Below are 24244 nucleotides of genomic sequence, written 5' to 3' on the forward strand. Positions count from 1 at the left end.
ACATCGTGGTCCGATGACAAACACCAAACGCAGTCGTCATGCGGGTCAGTGATGGACATGTGTTTGCCACATTCATGGCAAGGCTTGAAACCAGACTTCCTTGCCGACATTCTCGAAGAAAGACAGAGAAACTTCGGAATAAACACAAAGTAACAGGTAAAGCTACCAGTAACGATTCCCGAAATCCGTTGGCGTCGTCGGCGCGGAAAAAAGGGAACTGACGTCATCACGCCGAGGAGGTCTTCTTATGGAGCCGGTGACGTCAGTGGAGTCGCGAGCGGAGCCGTGTCTCTGTGACGTCATCTTCGACCCCATCGGCGTGGACTGCTACAAAAGTTTCCGAATGTTGCTGGCGCAGGGGATATTCACAAGGTGAGGAATCCACTGGCAGATGTATCCATCAGAATCTGCTTTACTAAGTGAAGGTAAGGTCTGGTATTTCTCTGAACTCTTTATGGGTAAGAGAAAGAATGTTGAAGTTGTGGATCAAATTGTTATATACTTACCCCCAAATCAAGAGGAGAATTTTGAACGTAATAAACAAGAGTATGGTGAGGATGTACGACTATGATTCGGGCATAGACAATGGTTGTGGGGATGACCAACCCCAAGATGTTGATGTACCACCAGCCCATGGTCAAGAAGTAAACCAAGAAGAGTACTGCTGGCAATGCTAATGATCCAAGGGTGGTACAGGGTCAAGCTCTCACAAGTCAACCTGATATATGGGATGCGTCTTTGGATCATCAGACCAATGGGGAAAACAGTATGGCCAGGTCTGGGTGTGTAATAGCTAAACCTAGCTGGTTTAAGGATTTTGAATGCTATTCCTTGCTTTATTCTGTATACTATTAACCTATGCATTATTCCCCTTACCAAGGTTATAAACATTATGACTATTGTTGTCATGTATTTTTCATTCTTTCCCTCCCTCCTTCCCCCACCCTTTCTTTCTCTTATTGCTTTTCTCTCTCCTTTTCCCTTTTTTCTCTTCCCACAGTAAGGAGATGTGTTGTATTGTAAGCCTCCTTCCAGAAGTTTCTACCCTACTGCTCTAGGCACCCGTACCCTTCTTGCGCACCTACCTGTATTGTGACGTATTAGCTGGCATTCTAGAATGCCAGCTGATTGAGTGTCATTTGGAGAAGATCTGTTGGGAAGTCGACACACTGTGTGCCACTGCGCTGTCCTCCCGTTTCTGGTGTGCAGTTTCCTTGGGAAGAATAAACCTTCACTTCGAATACCTACGTGTGTGTGTAATTCTTCATAAGATTGATCACACCCCAGGCACTCGCATCTACCGATTACATCCTACTCGGTGACCTCAACTTCCACCTGGACAACCTCAATGACCAGAACACCGCATAACTTCTAGAGAACCTCGCTAACATCGGACTCAAGCAGTTAGTCACCTCTCCGACCCATGCAGCAGGACACACGCAATCCCATCTTCTCCGCCAGCGAAAACATCACCTACAGTCACATCTCCAAACTCCTCTGGAACGACCACCACTGCGTTCATCTCGCCTTCACCAAACACACCGTACACCACCGCACCCACTGCCCCCCAACGTAACTGGAACAAGATCACCGAAGAACATCTCACTGCCTCCCTCAGCACAACCACACAGTAGACATCCAACGACACCAATATCGCAGGACGCAACCTCCACCGATGGATCCCCAACTATTCTGATAGGCTGGCGCCCCTCAAAATGGACCCGGCAAGCCACACTCCATGAAAGCTAGTTGGTTCACTGCTGCCCTCCACGAGTCCAGACGCACTTGTAGACTGCTCGAAAAGAGATGGAGGAACAACAAAACCCTGGAAGGCCACGCAGCCTTCAAAGCCTCCGGCACGGCACGGCACACCACCTCCTCCTCCTCCTCCTCAAAACTACAAATTCAACGCCCTCCAAGACAGAATCAACGCCAACACATACAACAGCAAATAACTCTTCAAAATCATCAAGGAGTTCCCCAAACCCAACAGCAAGACCACAGAACTCCCACCCTCCAAAAACCTCTGCAACAAACTCAGCACCCAATTTCACCACAAGATAAAGCAGATCTACGACAGCTTCGACACCCAAGAACCGCCCATTACTCCCGCCACCACAACATGAGACGAAGACACTCCCCAACAGATCCTTGTCAACTGGAGGCTGCTCACCACAGACGGCACTCTCAAGACAATGACGAGCATTCACTCCAGAGCCCCCCCTCGTCACCTGACTGCACCATACAGACACCACCTCCATCGCGGAGGTCAACCCCCTGCTGAAGAAACCGTCCACTGACCCAACAGACCTCAAGAATTTCAGACCTATCTTCCTGTTCCCCTTCCCAACCAAGGTTATAAAGAAAGCCATCAACGCCCAGCAATCTAAGTTCATCGCAGCCAACCACATCCTGGACTCCTCTCAATCAGGCTTCCGAAGCCACCACAGCACAGAGACCACACTCCTCGCCGCCACCGATGACATCCGTTAACTCCTTCACTGGGGAAAAAGCAGCAGCCCTCTTCCTCCTAAACCTTCGACACAGTCTCCCACAGCACCCCAAGTACAAAACTCCACGACGCCAGCATCCGGGACAAAGCCCTGGACTGGATCCATTCCTTCCTCACCAGTATGATGCAGTGATTCAGACAACCACCGTTCCATTCAGAACCCACGGAGATCGGCTGTGGAGTCCCCCAGGGTTACTACCCGAGCACCACCCTCTTCAAAGTCTACATGGCCCCGCTCGCAGCCATAGTCAGGAACCATGGAATAAACAGTCTCCTATGCAGATGACACCCAGCTGATCCTCTCCCTCACCAACGAACCCACAATCACCATAAACAACTTCCACAACAGGATAAAGTAAGTCGCTACCTGGATGAGAGACAGCTGCCTCAAACTCAACTAGGAAAAGATCGAAGTCCTCATCCTGGGACACAATACAACTGCCTGGGAAGACTCCTGTTGGCCCGCCGCATTAGGAACCTTCCCCCACACACACCCACCCACCCACAGACCACTCACAAAACCTCGGCATCATACTGGACTCCTCTCACGATGAACTGCCAGATCAACGCCGTCTCCTCATCATGCTTCCGCACTCTTTGCCTGCTTCGAAAGACCTTCGGATGGAACCCCATTAAGGCCATAAAGACGGTCACCCATTCATTCATCAGCAGCAGCCTACTACGGCAAATCACTAAGCAGGCGTCATGCAGAAACTCCTCAGGAAACTACAGAACGTTCAGAACGCCTCAACTAGACTGGTCCTCAAACATCCCCCGCCGCAGCCACATCTCTGAACACCTGCGACAACTCCACTGGCTCCCAGACAATAAAAGAGTCACGTTCAAGCTCCTCACACATGCCTACAAAGCCCTCCATGAGGCTGGACCAGCATACCTCAACCACCGCCGCTCATTCCACATACCCACTAGACCCCTTCGCTCTGCCGAACTGGTCCTCGTCACAGTCCATCGGATCTGCAAGACTGGGACCGGAGAAATATTCTTCTCCTACCTCGCCACCAAAACCTGGAACACCCTGCCTCTCTACCTCAGGCTATTCCAGTTGCTAACCCAATTCAGAACGGATCTCAAGACCTGGCTCTTCGACTGAAGCTCAGTGCCCAGTAGGGCCTTTAGCTCCCCCTCGGCCCCCAGTGTCTTTAGACCCTAGTGGGTGAGTAGTTGCACTTAAAGACTAATTGATTGAAGAGAAGATTGTAAGACTGAACTTTCAATAATAATCATCACAATAAAAATACAAAAATGTCTTTGATGGCACTTTAAGCCGAGGCAACGAATAGGGGTTGCTATTACTGAATTTACCAGTGCTTGGCTCACTTCAGAAGGATAGAAGGCTGAGTCGGCCATACAGATCAAGGCATGTGATAGCGGTTAGTGCAACTTACTGAGCCACTTTGCCAGTTAGAGAGGGGGCAAAAGGAGTGCTTTCCCCAGCACAGAAAGGATTCCCACTATTATCCCTGTCTTATATGGCTGGTTTCAAGGACACAATACATATTTGCTGGAAGGACTAGGAGTCCTTGAGGATCATGTATTGCTCCAACATCAACCATAGACTACTTACCACTGATATGCTAGACTTTTCTTCTAGTGCGTTACAGACACATGGATGCTTTAAATCCATAGCACATCATTAGTTGCACATTATTTAAGACCCTTGCATTCTTCAATGTTTACTTTATGTCAAGTCAAAGGGCCTGCCTCCTGTCATGGGGGTCACCCGAATGCCTAAAACTTTCATTTCTGGTGGCCGTGCACATTGCCCAAGTTAAACAACTGTGAGTCAATATGGTATCCAGACTTTCTTTTGGCCAAGAACACACAAACATCTACATGTGTGCTGAGGCCTAGGCTTGAAACTGACACAGAGATCCTAATTCAAACATTGATGTTAAGTGGGAAAAGCCAAAAGGGTATCCCTTGCCAACTAGCTCTGTCACTGGGAAATATACAGTGAGCCATGGTGGCAGCATCCAGTTAATAAATCCTTAGTGTGGGGACAAGTCTATTTCCTGGTCTGGGACCCGAACACAATGCTTACTGGCCAGCTTGTGTAAAGTTCTACTCACATGGCATGCCCAGACCCTAGGCTGCCACCCGTGTGTGTGTATTGAGTGCTTATTGTGTGTATGGTGCCCGCTATCAGCTCACTACATTGGTTTTGAGTTTGTGTACTGTAAACCAGTGGGATCCATTTTGAAACACATTTGAATTTGACATGGCACACAACTAAGGTGTTGATACAGTCCCCACAGACCATGGAAGTATATTGCCTGCAATCATGAGCAGGAGAGTGTAGCCCAACACACTGAAGTGTAGAGGGATGAAGACACATCAGCCCACAGGAATTCAGTGCAGCAAGGAGTCATTTATTAGTCCTTCCTTTGCACTTTTGGGCGATGGTATAGGAATGGGGTGCATCAGCAGATTCTGTTATTGGGAGGGAGACGTTTATGGGGCAGGACTGGGTCTTTTGCTTTCTGTGAGTGGTCCATCCCGTAAGACACCCTGATGAGTGTCAGGTGCAGAGCTTCACAATAACTGTACTTATGTTAACGGTACACCTACTTGGAGCAAGGATCATTACTACCTGCTTTGAGGGCAATCATTTTACAGAAGGAATTGGCTGCACTGCAGAATGAAAGATGGAGTTATGAAAAGGAACCACTCTAACCAATCTGAACTGTAGGCAGTGCATCCAGATCACTAGTCTGAAAACTGCATAAAAGTGAGACTCACACCTTCCCACTTGGTTAGAGTTACAAGCTACTGCACTATCCAAGTACGGGGGTATTCTGAAGAGTACTTGAACAGCTATTGTGATCTAGGTCTGGTATTGCTACAGGCCAGTCTTCCAGAGGCAATCTGGCATCGTCTGAAACCGCATATCTTGCTTGAGAAGCTGTGGGTTTGCCTGAGCTCTGGGACCATGCCTGCCTGCTGAAAGGGGAGAAGAGCGCCTGATACATCATGAGCCGTCTGTCAGAGGAGGGGAAGCCCAGCCACCAAGTCAGGGAGAAGAGTGCCCCAAAATAAACAGTTTGCCCAATGAAATATCCCCAATGCCACCCTACGTACATCCGAGTGGCTCCCAACTTTTGTGGTCACACAAAGACAATGTTAGTCAATTAAGGATCACCTAAGTGCCCACTTTAGTGCTAGCCACAGAAAAAAGCGGAGAGACCTGTGATGACTCGGACTTCGCCAGTTCAACCATTCACCCAATGCAGAGGAGCGACTGCATGCCCACACTTAGACGATCTGAGTGTGCACCAATGATCAGGTAAAGCAAATGCCCGGAAAACAAAGACTAAGAACTGGCAAAACTGCTTGGTGCGTCTTTGAATAATACCCAAAATCTATGCACGAGAACCGCATGGTCAAGTGCAAGGACAGGAAAAACACAAAAGATGAAAGGAGGCTGCTTGCAAAAAGTCTGACCACTGCCAATTGCCCGGGGTAACACTCAGACCCATCATTCTTTTGCTCACCATGCTACCTCAGTTTGGACCCAGCCACATGCAAATCAGTCTTGACCGTGTTCCTCATGGGAACAGTCCAGCCCGAGTTGCCAAGCCAGGTCCTCCCTGACTCAGAATACAAGGAACACAGGACTGGTTTCACCCTAGTTATGGACTTATCAGCTGGGTACAGCTTGGTTCCAGTGACACAGTGAGCATAGGACCCACGTGCGGTTCAGGAAGGACCTAGCTTGGCAGTTCGGGCTTGTTAGACCTGGCTTTTACAGCGGGTTTATCCCCAGATTTTTTGCTTTGTGGCCTTCCGTTTTGGACCAGTTTTTGTTGGTTTTATGACTCTGGGCACTTTACCACTGCTGACCAGTGATAAAGTGCATATGCTCTCCCTGTAAATTATATATATGTGGATTGGTGTTTCCATAATTGGCCGATTTGATTTACTAGTCAGTCCCTAGTACAGTGCACGGTGTGCGCCCAGGGCCTGTAAATCAAATACTGCTAGTGGGCCTGAAGCACTGATTGTGCCACCCACATAAGCAGCCTGTACATGTAACTCAGGACTGCCATGGCAGAGCCTGTGTGCAGTCTAGCACTGCCATGTCGACCTCACCCACTTGCCAAGCCCTAAGTGTATGTGAAAGGTAGGACATGCCCTGATGTGTGGGGCATGTCTCAATAGTGAAATACTGCCAATTTCGTTCTTCACTATTGCAAGCCTACCTGTTACCATAGGATAGAATGAGGAGTTTGCTTATGACATCTTATAAACATAACTACCCCTGGGAACAAGGTAGGAAAACACCGTTTAGTACGCCTGAACTTAGAATGTTAAAATGCATCTTTTAGTGAGGGTGATTTTTACATTCTGTGTTTGAAAGTACCACTTTTAGAAAGTAGGTCTTTTCTTGCTTTGCCATCCAGTGTGCCTCTGCTAGGATGTGTATGGACGGTCTGGCTTTGGAGTGACAGGGGATGAGAAGGTGCAGTAGATCCAGAGAGTATGGATGAGTCAGGGCTGGGCTGAATAGCACTGGGCTGCATTTAGAGTAGGGGGGAGGAGATTTCCTTTCACTTGAAGGGGCCTGGTCTGCCATCCAGAATGTTGTCTCCACCTCCTGCCAGGATGCTGCACCAGAGAGGACATAATTGGTTTTGACTGAGCACAAGGAGTCTCTGCCACCAGAGAACAAAAGGTTTTGCTGTATAAATATCGGGGCCCAGATCCCAGAACTTTGGATCACTTCTGGGAAATCAAGAGGAACCTTTGCCAAGGAGAAGAGCTGGAGAAACTGAGGAGGAGTACTGCCCCTGTGCTGTTTGCTGTCTGGGGTTGGCCTGCAGTGGCTACTTTCTGCCAAGGAAAGGGAAAAGGACTTTGCTGTTTGCTGTGTCCCCTGCTTAAGGAAGATCTCCAAGGGCTTGAAGAGTTTTGCCTCCTGTTCTGAAGTCTCAGGAACACAAAGACTTCATCCCCAGCTCCCCTGAACTTCCTTGCTGAGAGTTCTGACCTGGCAAGAGGTGCTTGTAGCTGTTCTGGGTCTCTGAAGGTTGTTCTGGGTGTTGGGAGCTGGAAAAGCAACACAATAATGAGAAGCGTGATGCATCCGTGCCTGTTTCAGACGCATCGCCGAAGAAACTGATGAAGCGGTCTCTGAAGTCCAAGATCACTGCACCGATTCCGACGCAAGCCCTGCTGTGAGGCTGCAAGAAACCACGCAATGTCCTGGATCGTTGCATCACAGGGAGGCACCAGGTCTGTCGCATAGTTGGGGGACGCAGTAGGATTTCGACGCATCACCTCCCCACACAGTAAGAAATCGACTCATCACCTCCCCTGCGCAGCAGTAAGGAATCGACGCATCGCCTCCCCCGGAGGAAGGAACGGACGCATCACCTTTCCTGTGGCCCTTTTTGTGTGTGTGCCGCATCTAAGGTACTTTGTGTGAAAAGTGTTTCATCTACAAATCTGTTTGAACTGAACTATTTATACCATTTATTTATACCATTTGAAAGTCATATTTTTATAACTGTATTGTGGATTTTTGTTGTTTTGGTCTCGTTTGGTTTAGATAAAGATTATTTATTTTTCTAAAAACTGTTGTGGTGTCCATTTGTAGTGTTTTTACTGTATTACTGTATGTGTTCACAAATGCTTTACAAACTGCCTCCGAGATAAGCCTGTCTGCTTGTGCCAAGCTACGAATGGGGTGAGCAGGGGTTATTTTAGAAGTGTATCTCCCTAACCCTGACTAGAAGCAAGGGTCCTTATTTAGACAAAGGTACCCATCTCTGCCAAATGGAGACCCGCATTTCTAACAGGGATGGACTGTTCCCATGGAGAGAAGGGTCAAAACGTATTTGCATATGGCTGGGTGCAAACTGAGGTGGCATGGTGAAAAAAAGAACAATGGGTTAGAATCCTACCCCAAGCAATTACGAGTGGTTAGACTTATTGCAAGCAGCCTACTATCACCTTTTGTGTGTTTCAACTTGCATCACAAACAGAGCTCAACTCCTCATTCCTTTGTTTGTGTTGCATCCCCGTCAGACTACTAAGTTCTGGTTGAGAGGTGGTACTCCTAGTTAAAAAGGTGGCTACCCTCACACCAGACTTCGATGAGACTGTTTTTTGGGGGCAATATCATTCATCAGAAGGTATGGATTTTCTGTAGCTTCTATGAGAGTAGCCTACTATATCCTTGCAAATAGGGCACAGCCTAATGGCTCCTTGTGATAAATCTGCCACTTCTCAGATGACTGGGACCCCTCATGACCACAAGTCCTGCACGGCTCTTGGTTCGGGCATGTTCGCAAAGGGCACCCAATTGCCTTGTGCATAAAGACGCCATGAAAGCTACACATTGAAGAGAAAGGACCACGGATGTCAGGTGTTTCTCCTTTTTGACACTCTTTGCTTGCCCCTGTTCAAATAGTCCATGCACGCCAGTAGCAAATATAGACACAGGTCAGCCCACTCTAGGAAACGACTGGCATTGCAGATATTGTAATCCTTACACTGGATACAGCAGAACTAGGTCTTCAAGTGCTGAGTGTTGCAGGGTCAAATTTGGTGATCAAAGAGAACGTCTGACAGGAGGATTGGGTTGCAGATTATAGCAATCTATTCACAGTGGTGGGAGTTGCAGACATAATACCCCTTCATATTAGGAAATTCCTAGCCTGAACAAGTCTGGTCCCCATAAGGGAGATCCGATGCGCCTCGCTGCAAATGAACAATGCTATGGCATTTCACAACTGGAACTGCCTGAAAAGGCTTTACTTGACAGCTGTAGCAGATATCCACATGTACTTGTGGCACTTTTGCCTAGATGTAGAGATCTTTATTTGTGTGAAATACCTCTGTATTGAACAAGCCAGAGGCAGATTATCACTATTCTTCTCTCCCAAATGGCAATAATTAGATGCTTCAAAAATTAATGAATAACGACCTGTTATCAAGAAGAAACTGCTGAGGTTTTTTTTATCAAGTGGCCGAACATCGATGCTGGCAGCCTTTAGGTGTCCGATCAGGAAAAGACAAGTTATCGTCCTTCTGCTTTTCTTCCTTTACAAATTTTATGCTTTCTGTGGGTTTTCTATGAATTCAAGATATTTTCCCCTGGAGACCATGGTTTCAATTATTCCTCTCTGAAGTGCTCAGGTCTGCTGTCCATCACGTTTGGAGCGAACAGATCAAAACATTTCACCTTTCCCTTTTCCCAAATCTGATCTCTAGCCCTATGGGCTTGTACTGACAACTTGGCAGATTTCAGCAGCAGAAAAATGAACGTGGTCGATTGAGTTTGTCAATATATTGCTATTGGCATTAATTAGTGTGCTAATACAGGTCATCTTTCTCTCCTCCCTCATCCACAAAGAAAGCAAAGCTATACCAGTAATATCAAATGATCTGCTGTCTATTCTGACCACTTTCCTGTTGAGGATCCATAGGTCAGCTATGTTTCCATGTTGTGCAGATTCGCTAAAACCATTAATATTCATATACTACCTAATGCATGGGACACACACCCGTGCATAAGAACCTTATTATGACAGATAGAAGAAAAAATGTGAAAGTAAATTGTTTATTTACCTAACCTTTACTGATAACTGTGCGCTGCATGTCGTTTCTGGTGAATGTGCTTAAGAGGATTAATAGTAGGTCCCAGGATTCTGTCTGACCTCCCTTGAATAGGTCTTGGGAACTTTGTTATTTTATTCTGGGAATTTTATTGATAAAAGTAACGATAGCATTCTCATGTTCATTTTGAGACTGCACCATGTATATGTGACATCATTTATGGTTAAAGCTTCCTGTGGAGATAAGACACAAATGTGTGGGAAGGTTTTTTTTTGAAAATACATATATGTTACATACAAATCAAGCCTACATGAATAACAAACACGAGCTGCACTAACTCTTTAGAGGGTGGATGTGCGCAAGGCTTAGGGTCTAGAGAAATAATATGGAACGATACGGATGCCTAACAGAAGGTGCAAGGATGCCATATCATTTTAGCAAACAGGATATCATTAGCTGGGCTAACAAAGGTAACCGAAATGCAGCAGCAGAAAGGAAGCTTGCATTCCGCTTTCAAACTCTTTCCTCAAATGTTTAACATTTCAAGGAAAGGGACTTCCAGATTAGTAGATCTTGAAAAACTTATATGGAATGGAAAGTTTTGTACACTAGGTTTGTATTGGATGTTCTTACTTTGGGACAACACACAAAGGTCCTCATTTTGACTTGGGAGATCATCCTGATTTAGGCAGTACCATGACGGTACTCCGATTTAAACAAGTCTAGGAAAAGTGCATTCCAAATTTAACACTTGTTTGCAACACACTTGACCAGCTAAAATCAAGTGGAAGTGAACCAAAAATAAGGTAATACAGCTGAAACCATGTGCAGAAACACAATTTTCCATGGGAATTCTCCATTTCACAGGGTACCAATAAAATACAACTTATAATGGTGTGGCATTACCGTCCAGTTGAATTACCTATACCACAGCATCAGTACTTCCAGGTGCCAGAATACTCTTGATAGTCACAACCCAGGTGTAATTACGGTCTTAAAAGCGGGAATTTAAAAAAAAAAGATTTTAATGTGTGTATATATTACCAAAATAACTTCTTTTTTGGTCCTCCGTCCGAAAAATAGGTTAGTAACGAAACAATCTAATGTAGGCACCATTAAGAATACCCTTTGGCTAAGCAGGATTGCACTATTTCTGAAATCCAATATGCAGTTGAAAAATATTAACCTTTATGCGTCGTTGAGTTGAAACACCACTTTCCAAACCAATCATAAGATTTTAAAACTTTTGCATACCATAAATTATCAAATGCTTCCCAAAGAATATTTTTTTGCAGCAAATTGATAACTTATTGTTTATTTCTAACTATGTAACATTTTAATATTTGGCTGAGAACTTTGTTATATCATTTATTTTGCACAGAATTGTAATCCTCGCTCTGTTGCCTAGAAGAGTATAAGCAAACCGAGTTTAGACTTTGTGACTTTTTAATTTAACTAAAACGTTCAAATAAGTGTTCACAATTTAATGTGCAGCCATATATCCGCCTGCCCAAAATGGAGATCTATGAACCGTTACAGATTAACACAAGACAAACACTAAACATATGCAGCATTATCTCCATCATTCATGGTACAATCAAACAGTCTATCTAAGAAGGCAAAACAGTGAGGGTTTCACACAGGATTCTACTTGGTGTGAGATCAAGAGCTATACAAGAGAAGTACCCTGTGCTTCGGACAAAACTAAGAATCCTCTCGAAATGGGGACAGTGGTGACCAAGCAGGTCTAAGGAGCCTTACCCTGTGTCTCTGCTCCTGGCCCACACCACACCAGTTTCCAGGGTGAAGCCCTCCCAGGCCAGACATGTAAAGCAAACTACAGATGAGAGATTCAAGACAAAACCAAAGTCCACGGGTCAGCCTCCATGCATGCAGCACATTACTACAGCTGGCACAAACACTTACTGTTCTCCTTGCGGCACCTCCAGGCTGCTATTGGAGGGGACAGTTGGCTTCTTTTACAAGCAAAAATATATCCAAACAAGACATAAGTAATGCACTTAAAGGTTCGAGTTGTTTAGGGAAATGTGAAAGCACATCAATTCATCAAAATAAGCAACACCCTAAGATTACACTAGAACACTTAAAAACAATATAGAATATCTACTAGAAATAGAAAAAGTTGAATATGCAAGGCGGATAGGCATGCAGTTTGATAACAATCTCATGGACATTGTTAGAATCCGGGGTCTCTGGTTGGCGCAGGTATGCACTTGCGACAAGCAGGGACCCTTTCCTCTAAGTCAGGGCGTAGGATTACCTCTTTAAAAATAACCCCTGCTCACCCTCTAGGTAACGTGGCGCGAGCAGTCAGGCTAGATTTCCAGAGGGCATTAGGTTAAGCATTCAAGGTGTCCCACACAATAATCACCACCCCACAACACAAAGACACAAAGCTGTATTTATAGCAAAATAAAGTTCTTTATATATAAGATTTCTTTAGGCAGGTTGTCAAAATACAGTTTTCTTGCTTCAATAATGTTCCAGTTACTTTTATATGCTTTCAGGCAGTCCACAGTTCTTAAAATGGCAAAATTCTACTTAAAATAGCTTCCTTAGAGGTTCTGTGCGCTTCGTAGCGCCTTGCGTACGCTTCGTACAAGGTTTTGGACGTCACTTGCAGTTTCTCACGCTTCTCGTGTGAGCACGCGTAGTCGGGACGTGAACCGTACCTTCGTTGGTACGCGTCCGGTACGCCTCTTGCCAAACCTCACGCTTCTCGCGTGAGCAACGTGGTATACTTTCAATGCAATACGGCTCGTACTTCTCCGGAGCGCTTCGGACAGCTGGTACGATGGTTGCCAAAGCTCCCGCCTCACGCGTGAACAGCGTAGCGGGTCTCCAAAGTCAGTACGGTGCGAACAAAGCCACGGACGGGTCGCAGTCCAGCGCGCTCTCACACAGTACCTTAATTCTTGTACCAGGACGATCGTAGCAGCTTCAGGGGTACCTGCAGGAGCGTCCCACGTCGCGTTGTCGTCCCTCTGTGATAGTGGGCGACGGTGCTTCGTGGGGTGCTTCAGGACGGTCTCGGCCACACGATCACGGGCAGAAGCAGGAGGGGCAGCTCGGGGGCAATCTCTTCAGCGCGTCACGCTGTCAGCTTCACGTAGGGGACACACAGTGCGTCGCAGGTCTTCACAGGAGCTTCTACGGCCAGTGGGGGGGGGGGGGGGGGGGTCGCAGAGGCTCGGCGCTCAGAGCCTAACCAGTCTCTTCTTTGCGGTGCGAGCTACGGCTCGGGGGGCAGATGCTTGCGGTGCTTGGACCAAGTAGACAGGTCTTTGCGGTGCTCGCAGTAGCCCCGGTGGCAGATGTCGCGGTGCTCAGATGAGGGGCACACAGGTCCTCAGGGGTCAGCGTCACAGGATCGCCTCCAGCAGCTTCTCCTCTTCTTGGGGAAAGGTAGCGCCCACTGTTCCTGGGGCGCAGTTCAGGGGGCAAGTTCACCAGCAAGCCCTTGGAGATTGTTCAAAGCACAAGTTGATTTAAAAGTCTTTTCCTCTCCTTCTTGCAGCAAGGCACCCACCATAGGCCAGTCTCACAGGTCAGAGACAGTAGTCCTCCATGCAGCTTTCCCAGGTCCTTCTCTTCAGGCAGAGGTTCGTCTTGGCGTAAACAGGATCCGATTTCTTTGGAGCAGGGCTCCTTCTTTTATAGCACAATTCTTTTGTTCTTTGTCGCCAGGGGGCCTGGGCCTGGCTCAGTCCAGTTCTGGAGCACTTTGTTGTGGTGACTCTGCTCTTTCGTTTCAGCAGCAGGGCAGAGACATCAGCCGCTCCACAGGGGGCGGAGCCGGCATTGTGGTGGCAGAGCACAGGTCTATTCAGAGTCAAAGGTGTACTCCTCCCACCCATCCTGGTGTAATCTCTCTACCCACCACCTGGCAGCCAGCCTGTCTCCTGGAATTCCCCAGCCCTGCTCCTTACTGTTACTAGGCAGAACACACACACACACACACAGCAGAGGCGGACTGAAACGGCCAGGTCAGTAAATACTAACTTTCTAAAAGTAGTATTTACAAACACAGGATATTAAAATAAACTTTACTAAAATAAGTATTTTATTATTCTGAGTTCAGGCATACTAAACTTGACTTTCTACCATGCTCTATGAATGCACTGGGATTACAGCGTGTAGTAATTTCAGCAGCCCATTCTGGCCTATGGCGAGCAGGTAGCCTTCAATAGTGAAAAACGAAAATGGCTGTAATTCACTATTAGGACATGCCACACACATCAGGGCATGTCCTACCTTATACCTACAATGCACCTTGCCCATGGGCCTACCAAAGGAGTGACTAATATGTAGTTAAGTGAAGGTTTGGGGACTGGCAAGTAGGTGCACTTGCGCAATCAGCGCGACAGTACCAGACCGCGCGCAGGTTCTGCAGTGGCAGACCCTAGACACATTTTACTAGGCCGCTTCTGTGGGTGGCACAAACAGTGCTGCAAGCCCACCAGCAGCATTTGTATTTACAAGCTCTGGCACTTCTGGTGCACTTTACTAGGGGCTGATAGATTTGGTGTGATGCAAGTTCAGACCAAGGTAGGAGTGTGCATCAGAAACTGTAGTCCATGCCTTTTTGAACTGCAGCAAAAGAAGGTTTGAAGGACTTTTGTACGAAATAAAAGTACAGGGAATGGGAACGAATAAAGAAGAGTGGGCTACTATAAAGTTTTTGGCTTGACAAAGAAATACTTCATGCCTGTATACTTTAACAAGCGGGGCTAAAATCAAAAGAAAGAATGTGGCTAGTTGGATATGCAGTGATGATCTTGTGGCAGTCTTACTTCGAGAATGCACCAGCAATGTACTCGTCAAGCACAGACCCCTCTCTTTAGGTTTCGCCTCACCAGTGCATGCGCTGCGCTTGTGAAGTCTCTTGATCTCTTATTTATAATAATAAAAAAAAAAATTAAAAGTTGCTTAGGGCCCGACCAATACTTACCAGAACTTATTTGCTTCTGATTAGCCAGCACATTTGTTTGCTTTCACATCTTGCTCTGCTGTCCATGCCATGGAGCTTGGACCAAGTACAGCCTCCAATCACCCGTCAGTGTCCTTCCACTGGCTACTCACTTTAAAGGTACTTAAAAAATTTCATTTCCAAACGAGCACTCCATATAAGTGCATCTGCAGGCCGTCTTCACCCACTCGCTTTACCAACACATTATGCTTTCGTTATGCACACCCTCTTTCATAAAATCATTATCACAACAAAGTGAACCCTTTCAAACTTTCGGAATCAAGGCAAACATTAAAAAACAAGGGAAAAAATGACTCATTTAAAAGTAGTCTTGGAAAAGTGTGTGCACGTGCAAACTTTGTGGTTCTTGCGCAATAAGGCAGAGCTTCAACTCCCACTTGCTTCCTCTCTCCTGCATCGTGACGCACGTTTTTCCGGTTCTTCCTCTGGTGATTGCAGCCTGGACTGCTGTTTAGATTGCTTCGTGCCAAACGGAGCATGTTAGAACGTCGCTGCGTTTAATAATGGCTCTTTAAAGAAACGTTTTTGAAAGAAAGTCTGTTGGACTTTAAAGAACAAGCTACTTACCTTCAGTAACGTATTATCTGGTAGATTCAAGATCTAGCTTCAGATTCCTTACCATCGAATGTTCCCAGCGTCAGAGTGGAGCCAGAAGATTTTTCTTCGAGCAATACCCCTGCGCGCCAGTAGGTGGCACCGGCCAGCTCGTGAAGCAACGTCTGGGTCACTTATATAGGCGCCACCTCGGCGCACTGACGTCAGTTACATTTCACAATTTTCCACACCAGAAACGCAGAACCATGAAGCACACAGATACTGGTATGTTCAAACTGGGACCCTGAAAGGGATCAGCCCTAACCATAGAAGCTTGTCCACACAGCGGGGAGGATGGGTGGGTCTGTAAGTAATCTGCGGCTAGATCTTGTATCTACCAAATAATATGTTACCAAAGGTATGTAACTTGCTCATCTGATCGAGACATCTAGCCACAAATTCCTTACCTTTGAATAGATACCCAAGCAATACCATCCCGGTCGTGGGCCATGGACAAATTCTGCAGCATCAAACAGGCAAAGTGCCCATCCCTGCGAAAATGACTGTCCAGGCAGCAGTGTTTGGTAAACATGTGCTGGGACACCCACGTTGCTGCCGGATAGACGTCCAGAACTGAGACACCGACACGCTAACGCAGTGGTAGCAGCTTTAGCCCTGGTGGAAGGAGCCCTTAAGCCCTCCGGGGGCTGCTTCTTGGCCAGTGCATAGCATTTTTTTTATTTAGAGAATGACCTACACAACGCTCGTGCGGTCAAGGTAGAACAACGTTTGTTTTGGGTTAAGACAGTAGAGTCGCTCTTCTTTTGAGGGATGTGGAGGATCGTAGAAAGTGGGCTAGGTGACGATTTGCCCACATGAAAAGGTGTCACCACTTTCGGCAGGAAAGAGAACCTAGTGCGAAGCACCAACATGTATGGAAATACTGACAGAAATGAAGGCCGACACTGCGCTCTCAGCGGAGTACAGATCTAACCAAGGAGCTTCCCACTGCTGAAAGGGACCTTGTGCCACCTCCAGTTGGAGATGACATTTGTGACCCGCTAGGCATCGACAGCTGAGTTTGTCCACCCTGGCGTTCAGGGAACCTGCCAGGTGTTGAACCACCAGGGATATGCCCTGCAGTTCCAGCCCTTTCCAGAGGTGCAGGGCCTCTTGGCAAAGGGTCCACGACCCCAACCCACTTTGTTTGTTGTAGTACCAAATGGCGGTGGTATTTTCTATGAATACTTGGACCAGTCTTCCCTTGATGGAGGGTAGAAAGGCTTTTAATGCCGGTCTAATTGCTCGGAGCTCCAGCATATTCATGTGGAGTCCAGATTCTGCTGATCTCCACCTCTCCCAGATAGCTGCCTCATCCCAGGAGTGACGCATCTGTCACTACTGTGGTCTAGTTGAGGAAGGGAGAGAGTTCTGCATTGGACCCAATTGCGGTTCGTGAGCCACAGCAGCATGTTCTTTGTAGTTCCCTCCAAGATCTGGACCATGTTCGAGAGATTCCCCTATAGCTGCGCCCACTGTATCTTCAGGTCCCACTGCAGAGCCCACATATGTCATCTGGCATGTGTTATTAGTAGGATGCAGGAGGCCATGAGGCCCAGTAGACTCAGCCATTGTCACCGAAATCCAGGATAGAGGCTGAAACATCAGTATCATGGCCTGAATATCCTGGACTCGCTGCTCGGGAGGATAAGCCCGAAACTGCAGAGTCCAGAACAGCTCGGATGAAAGAGAGCTTCTGAGAGGGAGTCAGGTGTGACTTTGGCACGTTAATAGTGAACCCCAGCAAATGCAGAAGGTTTGCAGTAGTCTAGAGGTGGGAGAACAGCTTGGGGCAATCCCACCTTCAGCAACCAGTCGTCAAGATAGGGGGAAGACTGGCACCCCTGATCTCAGCAGATGAGCTGCGACCACGGCCATCACCTTGGGGCGCTGGTCAGGCCAAAAGGGAGCACGATCAACTGAAAATGCTCGTGGTCGACCGTAAACCACAGGTAACGCCGAAGGGCAGGCAGGTCGGGAATATGAAAATAGGAGTCCTGTCCAACGGTACCATCCAGTCTCCTGGGTCCAGGGTAGCCGATGCCGGAGCCAACATGAGCATCTTGAACTTCTCCTTTTTGAGGAAGAGTTTGAGGGTTCTCAGATCAAAGATAGAGCGAAGCCCTTTGTTCTTTTTAGGAGGCCAAAAATTGTAGGAATAGCAACCACTGCATACTTTTGACACCGGAACCCTCTCTATGGCTCCCTTGGGCAAGAACCCAGTAAATTCCTCGTGGAGCAAGGATAATTGATCCTTCGTCTGCCGATCGTGAGATAGAGGCAAAGGGGAAGGGAAGGATTCGAAGGGAAGGGAGTAGCCCCATCAAATAATCTGTAAAACCCACCTGTCTCATGTTATGAACTGCTAGTGGTGGAGATGATGGCTTATTCTGCCACCACCTGGATGCCCATGATCTTGTAGGGCAAGATTAGGAAGGCCTTTAGAGGCTGCAGCTGCTGGGGGAGTGGCAGTTGTGGAAGACCTCTGTCCACCCAACTCGTGGGGGTCGGTATGAACCACGACCTTGCCACACAGGAAGGTGGCGCAGCCACAAAAGGGGCGATAGGTAGATAGGGGGCAACAGAGACCCCTAAGGCCAGACCTTAAAGCGCTCCAGCGCAGAATCTTACTTGTCTCCGTAGAGACTGTTGCCATCAAAGGGCATGTCCATGAGGGAAGCCTGGGCATTCCCTGAAAAACCAGATGTTCTCAGCCAGGTGTGGCATTGAAGAGCCACTGTTGTCAAAACCGCTCTGCCCAGCGAATTGGCCATAACCAAACTTTGCTGCATCTCCCATCTTTTACTGCTTGAGAGATTATGACCCCGGCCTCCTCCGGGACCTTGGCAACAGCTGCGCTTTTGTGTCCCACTGAGTCTGGGAGTAGCGGCCCAATAAGCATGCACTGTTTACCAACCACAAAGCAAGGCTGGTGGAAGAAAACATTTTGTTTCCCAAGCTATCCAGCCTCTTAGATCCCCTGTCCGGAACGCGCCATGGGACGTAGAGGCTTGGACTACCAAGCTCTCAGAGGTGGGGTGTGGAGTAAGGAAACTCAGGTCCCCAGGTGTGGGGTGGTGGCGGTGGGCAATTGTCCTGTTTACAGGAGTCCATGTACTGGTCTTGGACCAGGTTCCCAGTAGGACATCGGTCAGTACTTCATTAAAAGGAAGCAAGGGTTCAGAAAAGGAAGCTCCAGCAGCAGGACTTCTGTCAAAATGTTAGTCCTAACTGCCACAGAGGGCAACTCGAGATCCAGGACCTCAGCTGCCCTCTTCACCACCGTGTAATAAGACGCTCCTTCCTTTGTAGCCATGGTAGGGGGATAAAGCATACCAGTGCTTGGGGATGTGTCTAAACCACTGGCATCCAGGAGTTCCTCACATCAGCCAATTTCCTGGCCTTCCAATTGGTATTTTTAAAGGGTCCAGTGACCGATCTCATGCATTCCTGGAACCTAGCGCTTCAGAATAGGGCTCAGGCACTGGCCTAGGACCCATGGGTCCTGTCGATGCCAGAATCTGTGTCAATGTACACTGTTTCGGCTCCATGTCGGATTCGTGAATGTATATGGGGCTGGCACTGTCTTGAGCATCGGTGCTAAGGTCAGGGGAGGTCGCCGTGGCATGACTGGCACTGGGACGGATCCATTATCGGATCAAAGGGGGCCTGTCGGAGTAGAGGCCAGAACTGTCAGCCTAGAATCCGATTGGGGGGGTGGGGGGGTGGGGGGGGGGGGGGGAGCAGTGCCCTCTGACCCCGAAGGCACGTCAGAGGGGTCGGTCTGCTTAAATACACAGCGCATGTACTAATCCAATTCTTTACTTTGAGCAGGGGTCGATCCGGTTCCCGGAGAACTGTGCCTTGAATGAGATTGCTCCTTCGTTGCTTCAGCAGAGGGTCAGGGGGTAGTCGAAGCGCACTGCTTGAGCTTATTATGTTTCTTACGAGTGTCCTGATGATCTAAAGTGGGAGAAAGAAGACTAGGGGCTCCTGGAACGGTTCCGCGACCTCCCTCTCAATCGGGACTAAGACCTCCTAGGAGTCACGAGGAATCGCCTGCCAGGCCGCTAGCAGGTTCAGGAACCACTCCCTCAAAGCCTTCAATGCCATTGCCCGGCAGTCAGAGCACGACTTAGAGTCATGCTCGAAACACCACAGACACACTAGATGTGGGTCCATAATCGACAAATACCACACAGTTTACAACCGGTCTTCCTCGAACATTACCGCGACACACCAGGAAGCATATTTCCTCAAAAATGAATGACCATGTCAAAAACAATCTGTTAAAAAGCGACAGAGAGGTAACTCTTTCCCAGGATCAGCACTAACTGGTGCAGAAAGAAAAGAGCTTACATCATGCGCCAAGGTGGCGCCTCCATTGGTGATGCGGGCAGCACTTTTGGCGCAGACTATGCCACGCGGGGCTAACCAATGCCACCTGCCGGCATGCAGGGGTACTGCTTGGAGAAAAGTCTTCTGGATCTAGTCTGACCCTTGGAAAATTCAAAGGTAAGGAATGAAAAATTTCCTAGCTTTCATAACGGAAAGTTTCAATTCTATTAAGGATTCGGAGGCGAGGATTAGGCTTTTCTTTCTTCTATTTATTCCACACACATAGCAGCCTTAGAAAACAACAGTAGGACTTAATTTCCCATGAAGCCTATGGAGAAAAAACAACAATGCTATGCAGTAGTCCATTGTCCAATCAGGCGCCTCCTGGGATCAGAACAACCCCTGCTCTGTGCTGGACATCCTTTTTCTTCCTGCGACAAAGCCGACCGTCAGCATTCCTAGTCCTGCTTAGACGACTCTGTCCCTGCGGGCAGAAAAAAAGGAAGTCGTAAAATCTGCGAATTAAAGTCCCCAGCACAGAAGTCAACACAATATACAGCAACGTCACTCTGACCAGGAAAACGCTTTACTTAAGCCTGACGACACATCCTGATGAACCCGGGTGGGTCTAGGAGTATCCTAAGGGCAGGCTAATCCTCGCCTTCGAGTCCTTAATAGAATTGAAACTTTCCGTTACGAAAGCTAGGAAATATTTCATTCTATGTCAGGACCCGGAGGCGAGGATTAGGCTAGTTCAAAGCTTATTCACCACCATGGACGCAATGGAGGGGACTGGCTTGAAGTAAAACCTCTTAAAGGTTGAGTCCGAAGACCAGTCTGCCGCATTCAAGATGTCCTCCTAGCGTGAAAACTTTCGAAGCCATAGAACCCCGAGTGGAGTGCGCTCCAAAAATCTTAGTGTCGATGCTGGCCTCAATCATCACCCAATGAACCCACCTTGCGATCGTAGAGGAAGAGACCGCCCAGAAAAACTTCCGAAAAGCAATCAAAAGCAGACACTCCCCAGGAGGGCGAACGTCTGTGGTCATAGCCTCATAAGCTCTGGTACATTGGACAACACAGAGCTGTGGGCAGTCCGGGAAAGCCGGGCAAGAAATAACCCAAGACTGGGTCTTGGTATGCCGGTACACATGGAAGGTAACGCCCTACGGCGTGAAGCATCGCCCTGTAATATCCAGGGCTCGAACATCCGAAACCCGTCTGTAGGACACTAAGCATAACAACATGGCCAGCTTTAACGACAACTGCTTGCGTGAGAGGTATTTGTTGCTGGGCCATGCCGACCAAAAACGTAAGACCTTATTAACATCCCAGAGGACTGAATACCGTGGCTCTGGGGGAAGAGAAAGGCGAATTCCCCTAAGGAGCTTCCGCACCAGGGAATGGTCACCCACCGGATGATCCGCCACCACCGAGTGTCCCGCCGAAATCGCAGAGCGGAACGTATTAATCGTTCTATAAGCTAACCCTTCTGAAGCCAGGGAAGCCAGAAAATTCAGGATGTGAACAACATCTGCCCCCACGGGATCCAGACTCCGTTGCAAACACCAACCCATCCATCGGGACCAAGCCAATCGATATCGCTTAACGGTACCATCGGCCCATGCTCTGGAGAGGAGTTCTGCAGCGTGACGCGAAAGCCCAGGGAGTTGCCATCGAGCCCTGTAATCCGCCACGCCATCAAGGCCAACGAGCCGCTCACTATCAGGAGATGAGGGTTGGCCGAAGGATTGAGCAGGAGATGAGGAGGCCGGGGTAGACGGATTGGAGACGCCAGGAAAGTTCCATCAGAACTGGAAACCAGGATTGCGCTTTATAAATCGGGGTGATCAGTACCAGATCCTCCCCCTGCCGATGGACCTGCGTCGTCACCCGCATGATCATAGCGAAGGGAGGGAATGCATAACCCTGCTCCCGTGACCAGTCCTGGAGAAAGGCATCGGTGGCCGTCGCTCAAGGATCCGGCCACCAACTGAAATACCTGGGAATCTGAAAATCCAGACGAGAAGCAAAGAGGTCAACAGAAAAGGGACCCCAGTGGTCCTGCAAAGTGAGGAACAACGGCCGGGAAAGTTTCCATAGGCTGGAGTCCCGAAGATGACGAGACTGCCAATCGGCTACCTGATTGGCCGACCCCAGTAAATGTTCTGCAATCACCGACACTTGATGGGCCAGGCAGTATTCCCAAAAATCCTTGGCCAAGTCTGCCAGGGCTTTGGAACACGCCCCCCTCCCAAGCGATTGATGTAGTGAACCACCACCACATTGTCCATTTTGTGGAAGACACACGAGTGAGCCTTGTCCCTCGTCCAACAGCGCACTGCGGAAGAGCCGGCCATGAGCTCCAAACAGTTGATGTGGAGGGAGCCTTCCTCAGCGGACCAACCTCCTCCTGTAGTGAGCTCGCCACAACGTGCTCCCCAACCGGAGCCTCTGGCATCGGACTCGATCACCAGGTTGGGACGGGAACCGAAAATGACACGCCCGTTCCATGCGTCCATGTGGGCGAGCCACCAATGAAGCTCGGCCCTGACCTCCTCGGAGAGCGGAACTTTCAGAGCATATGACAAGCCCCTGCGGAGGTGGAACGCTTTGAGACGCTGCAGGGCCCGAAAATGCAAAGGACCCGGAAAGATGGCCTGAATTGAGGCTGACAGGAGCCCGACCACCCTGGCAATACTGCGGAGCAAAGTCAGCTGTTTCCGAAGCAATTGTCGGATCTCGTGACGAATCTTAGTCATCTTCCTGGAAGGCAGACTTAAGAGTCGCAGCCACAGAATCGATCACAAAACCGAGAAAGGTGATGGAGCGAGTGGGGTGGAGACAAGACTTGGCTTGGTTTATGATAAACCCCAAAGACTGCAGCAGAAGCACCGCCGACCGGAGCTGGCGCAAGAGGGTCTGAGGGCACTGATGAAGGAAGAGCATGTTGTCGAGGAAGACAATCATCCTAATGCCCTGCGCCCATAACGCTTCCACCACCGGATGCAACACCCTGGTAAAACACCAGGGGGCGGACGACAGGCCAAAGGGAAGCGAAGTAAACTCGAAAATCTGGCCGTCCCACCTGAACTGTAGAAACCGACAGTGAGGAGGGAAGATAAGGACCGTCAGGTACGCATCCTTGAGGTCCAAACGGACCATCCAGTCGCCGGGGTGTAACAGATCGCGAAGGAGGTGAATCCCCTCCATTTTGAAATGCCGGTAAACAAGCCAATCGTTGAACTCCCGAAGGTGTATCACCGGTCGTTGGCCGCCATCCTGCTTTTGAACCAGAAAAAAATTGCTTATGAAGGCCCCGGGCTGGGGATGAAACAGCAAATCGCTCCTTTGCGTAAGAGCTCCTGGCGCTCGAGGCGGATTAAGTTTGCCTCGGCCCCCGAGAACCTTATCGGGGCGGATGGGGAGGGTTGGACATGGGAACCGAAAAACTATGTGAAACCCCTGGACAGTTTACAGCACCCAAGCGTCCGACGTCAAAGCCCGCCAATTGTCCAGAAATCGGGCTAACCTGCCCCCAAACATTGACATGAGACAATTATAGAACTCACCGTGATTGGCGGTGCCGCAGTAACCTCTCCCACCGTTACGCTGACCCCGGCGCTGGGAACGGCCTCTGGTGGGATAGAAACCCCCAAAGCGGGAGGAGTCCTGGTACTGCCCCCTCTGGGATGGTTGACCTCTGCCAGAGGCTGCTTGCGAGAACTGGCCAGCCGAGCGTCCCCTGCCACGACCGGCCCCTCCAAAAACCTGTGCATTGAAAATGCTCTTCACCGTGGACTGCGCCTTGTCCAGAGATTTAAAGGTGGACACGAACTTGCCAAGCTCTTTAACAAAAGGGTCTCCGAAAAGACCGCCCTGTGCCACCGGGCCCGCTTCGGAAGTCGCCAATTCCCCCAGCTTGGGGTCCAATTTGATAAGGAGCGACCGGCGCCTTTCAGTAGAATTGGCGCAGTTCGCATTCCCCAAGAAAATGATGGGCCGTTGAGCCCAAATGGACAATGTTTTGGTGAGATCAGGGCACCAGAAACCTTGGCGTCTTCAGCCATATCAAATATTTTGACCAGGGGACCCGTGATGTCCAGCAATTTATCCTGACAGGTGTGCCAGGATCTATCGATGCCTTTCTTCAGGTCCTTGATAAACTTTGTCAGATAAGTGGTCATCTTGGCATCAATTTCGGGGGT

The 24244-nt window shown here is 48.6% G+C and overlaps 1 protein-coding gene across 6 annotated transcripts in view; it reads right to left on the reverse strand.

The window, feature by feature from the left end:
• Nucleotides 1-24244, reverse strand: part of LOC146871802 (STE20-related kinase adapter protein alpha-like) — a 302580-nt gene that overhangs the window by 217112 nt on the left and 61224 nt on the right. For 3 of the 6 annotated variants that reach the window (XR_014981078.1, XM_085651449.1, XM_085651458.1), the window contains exon 4: nucleotides 11855-11930. The exons of the other annotated variants lie outside the window; for them this stretch is intronic. Coding sequence is in view for 2 of the 3 variants with exons in the window: in XM_085651449.1 (XP_085507575.1) it covers nucleotides 11855-11920 (66 nt within the window). In the remaining variant the exon portion in view is untranslated. The remainder of the gene's footprint in view (nucleotides 1-11854; nucleotides 11931-24244) is intronic. 6 annotated transcript variants of the gene reach the window in all.

This window comes from Triturus cristatus, chromosome 1_1 (assembly GCF_964204655.1).
Source record: "Triturus cristatus chromosome 1_1, aTriCri1.1, whole genome shotgun sequence".
Classification (NCBI taxonomy): domain Eukaryota; kingdom Metazoa; phylum Chordata; class Amphibia; order Caudata; family Salamandridae; genus Triturus; species Triturus cristatus.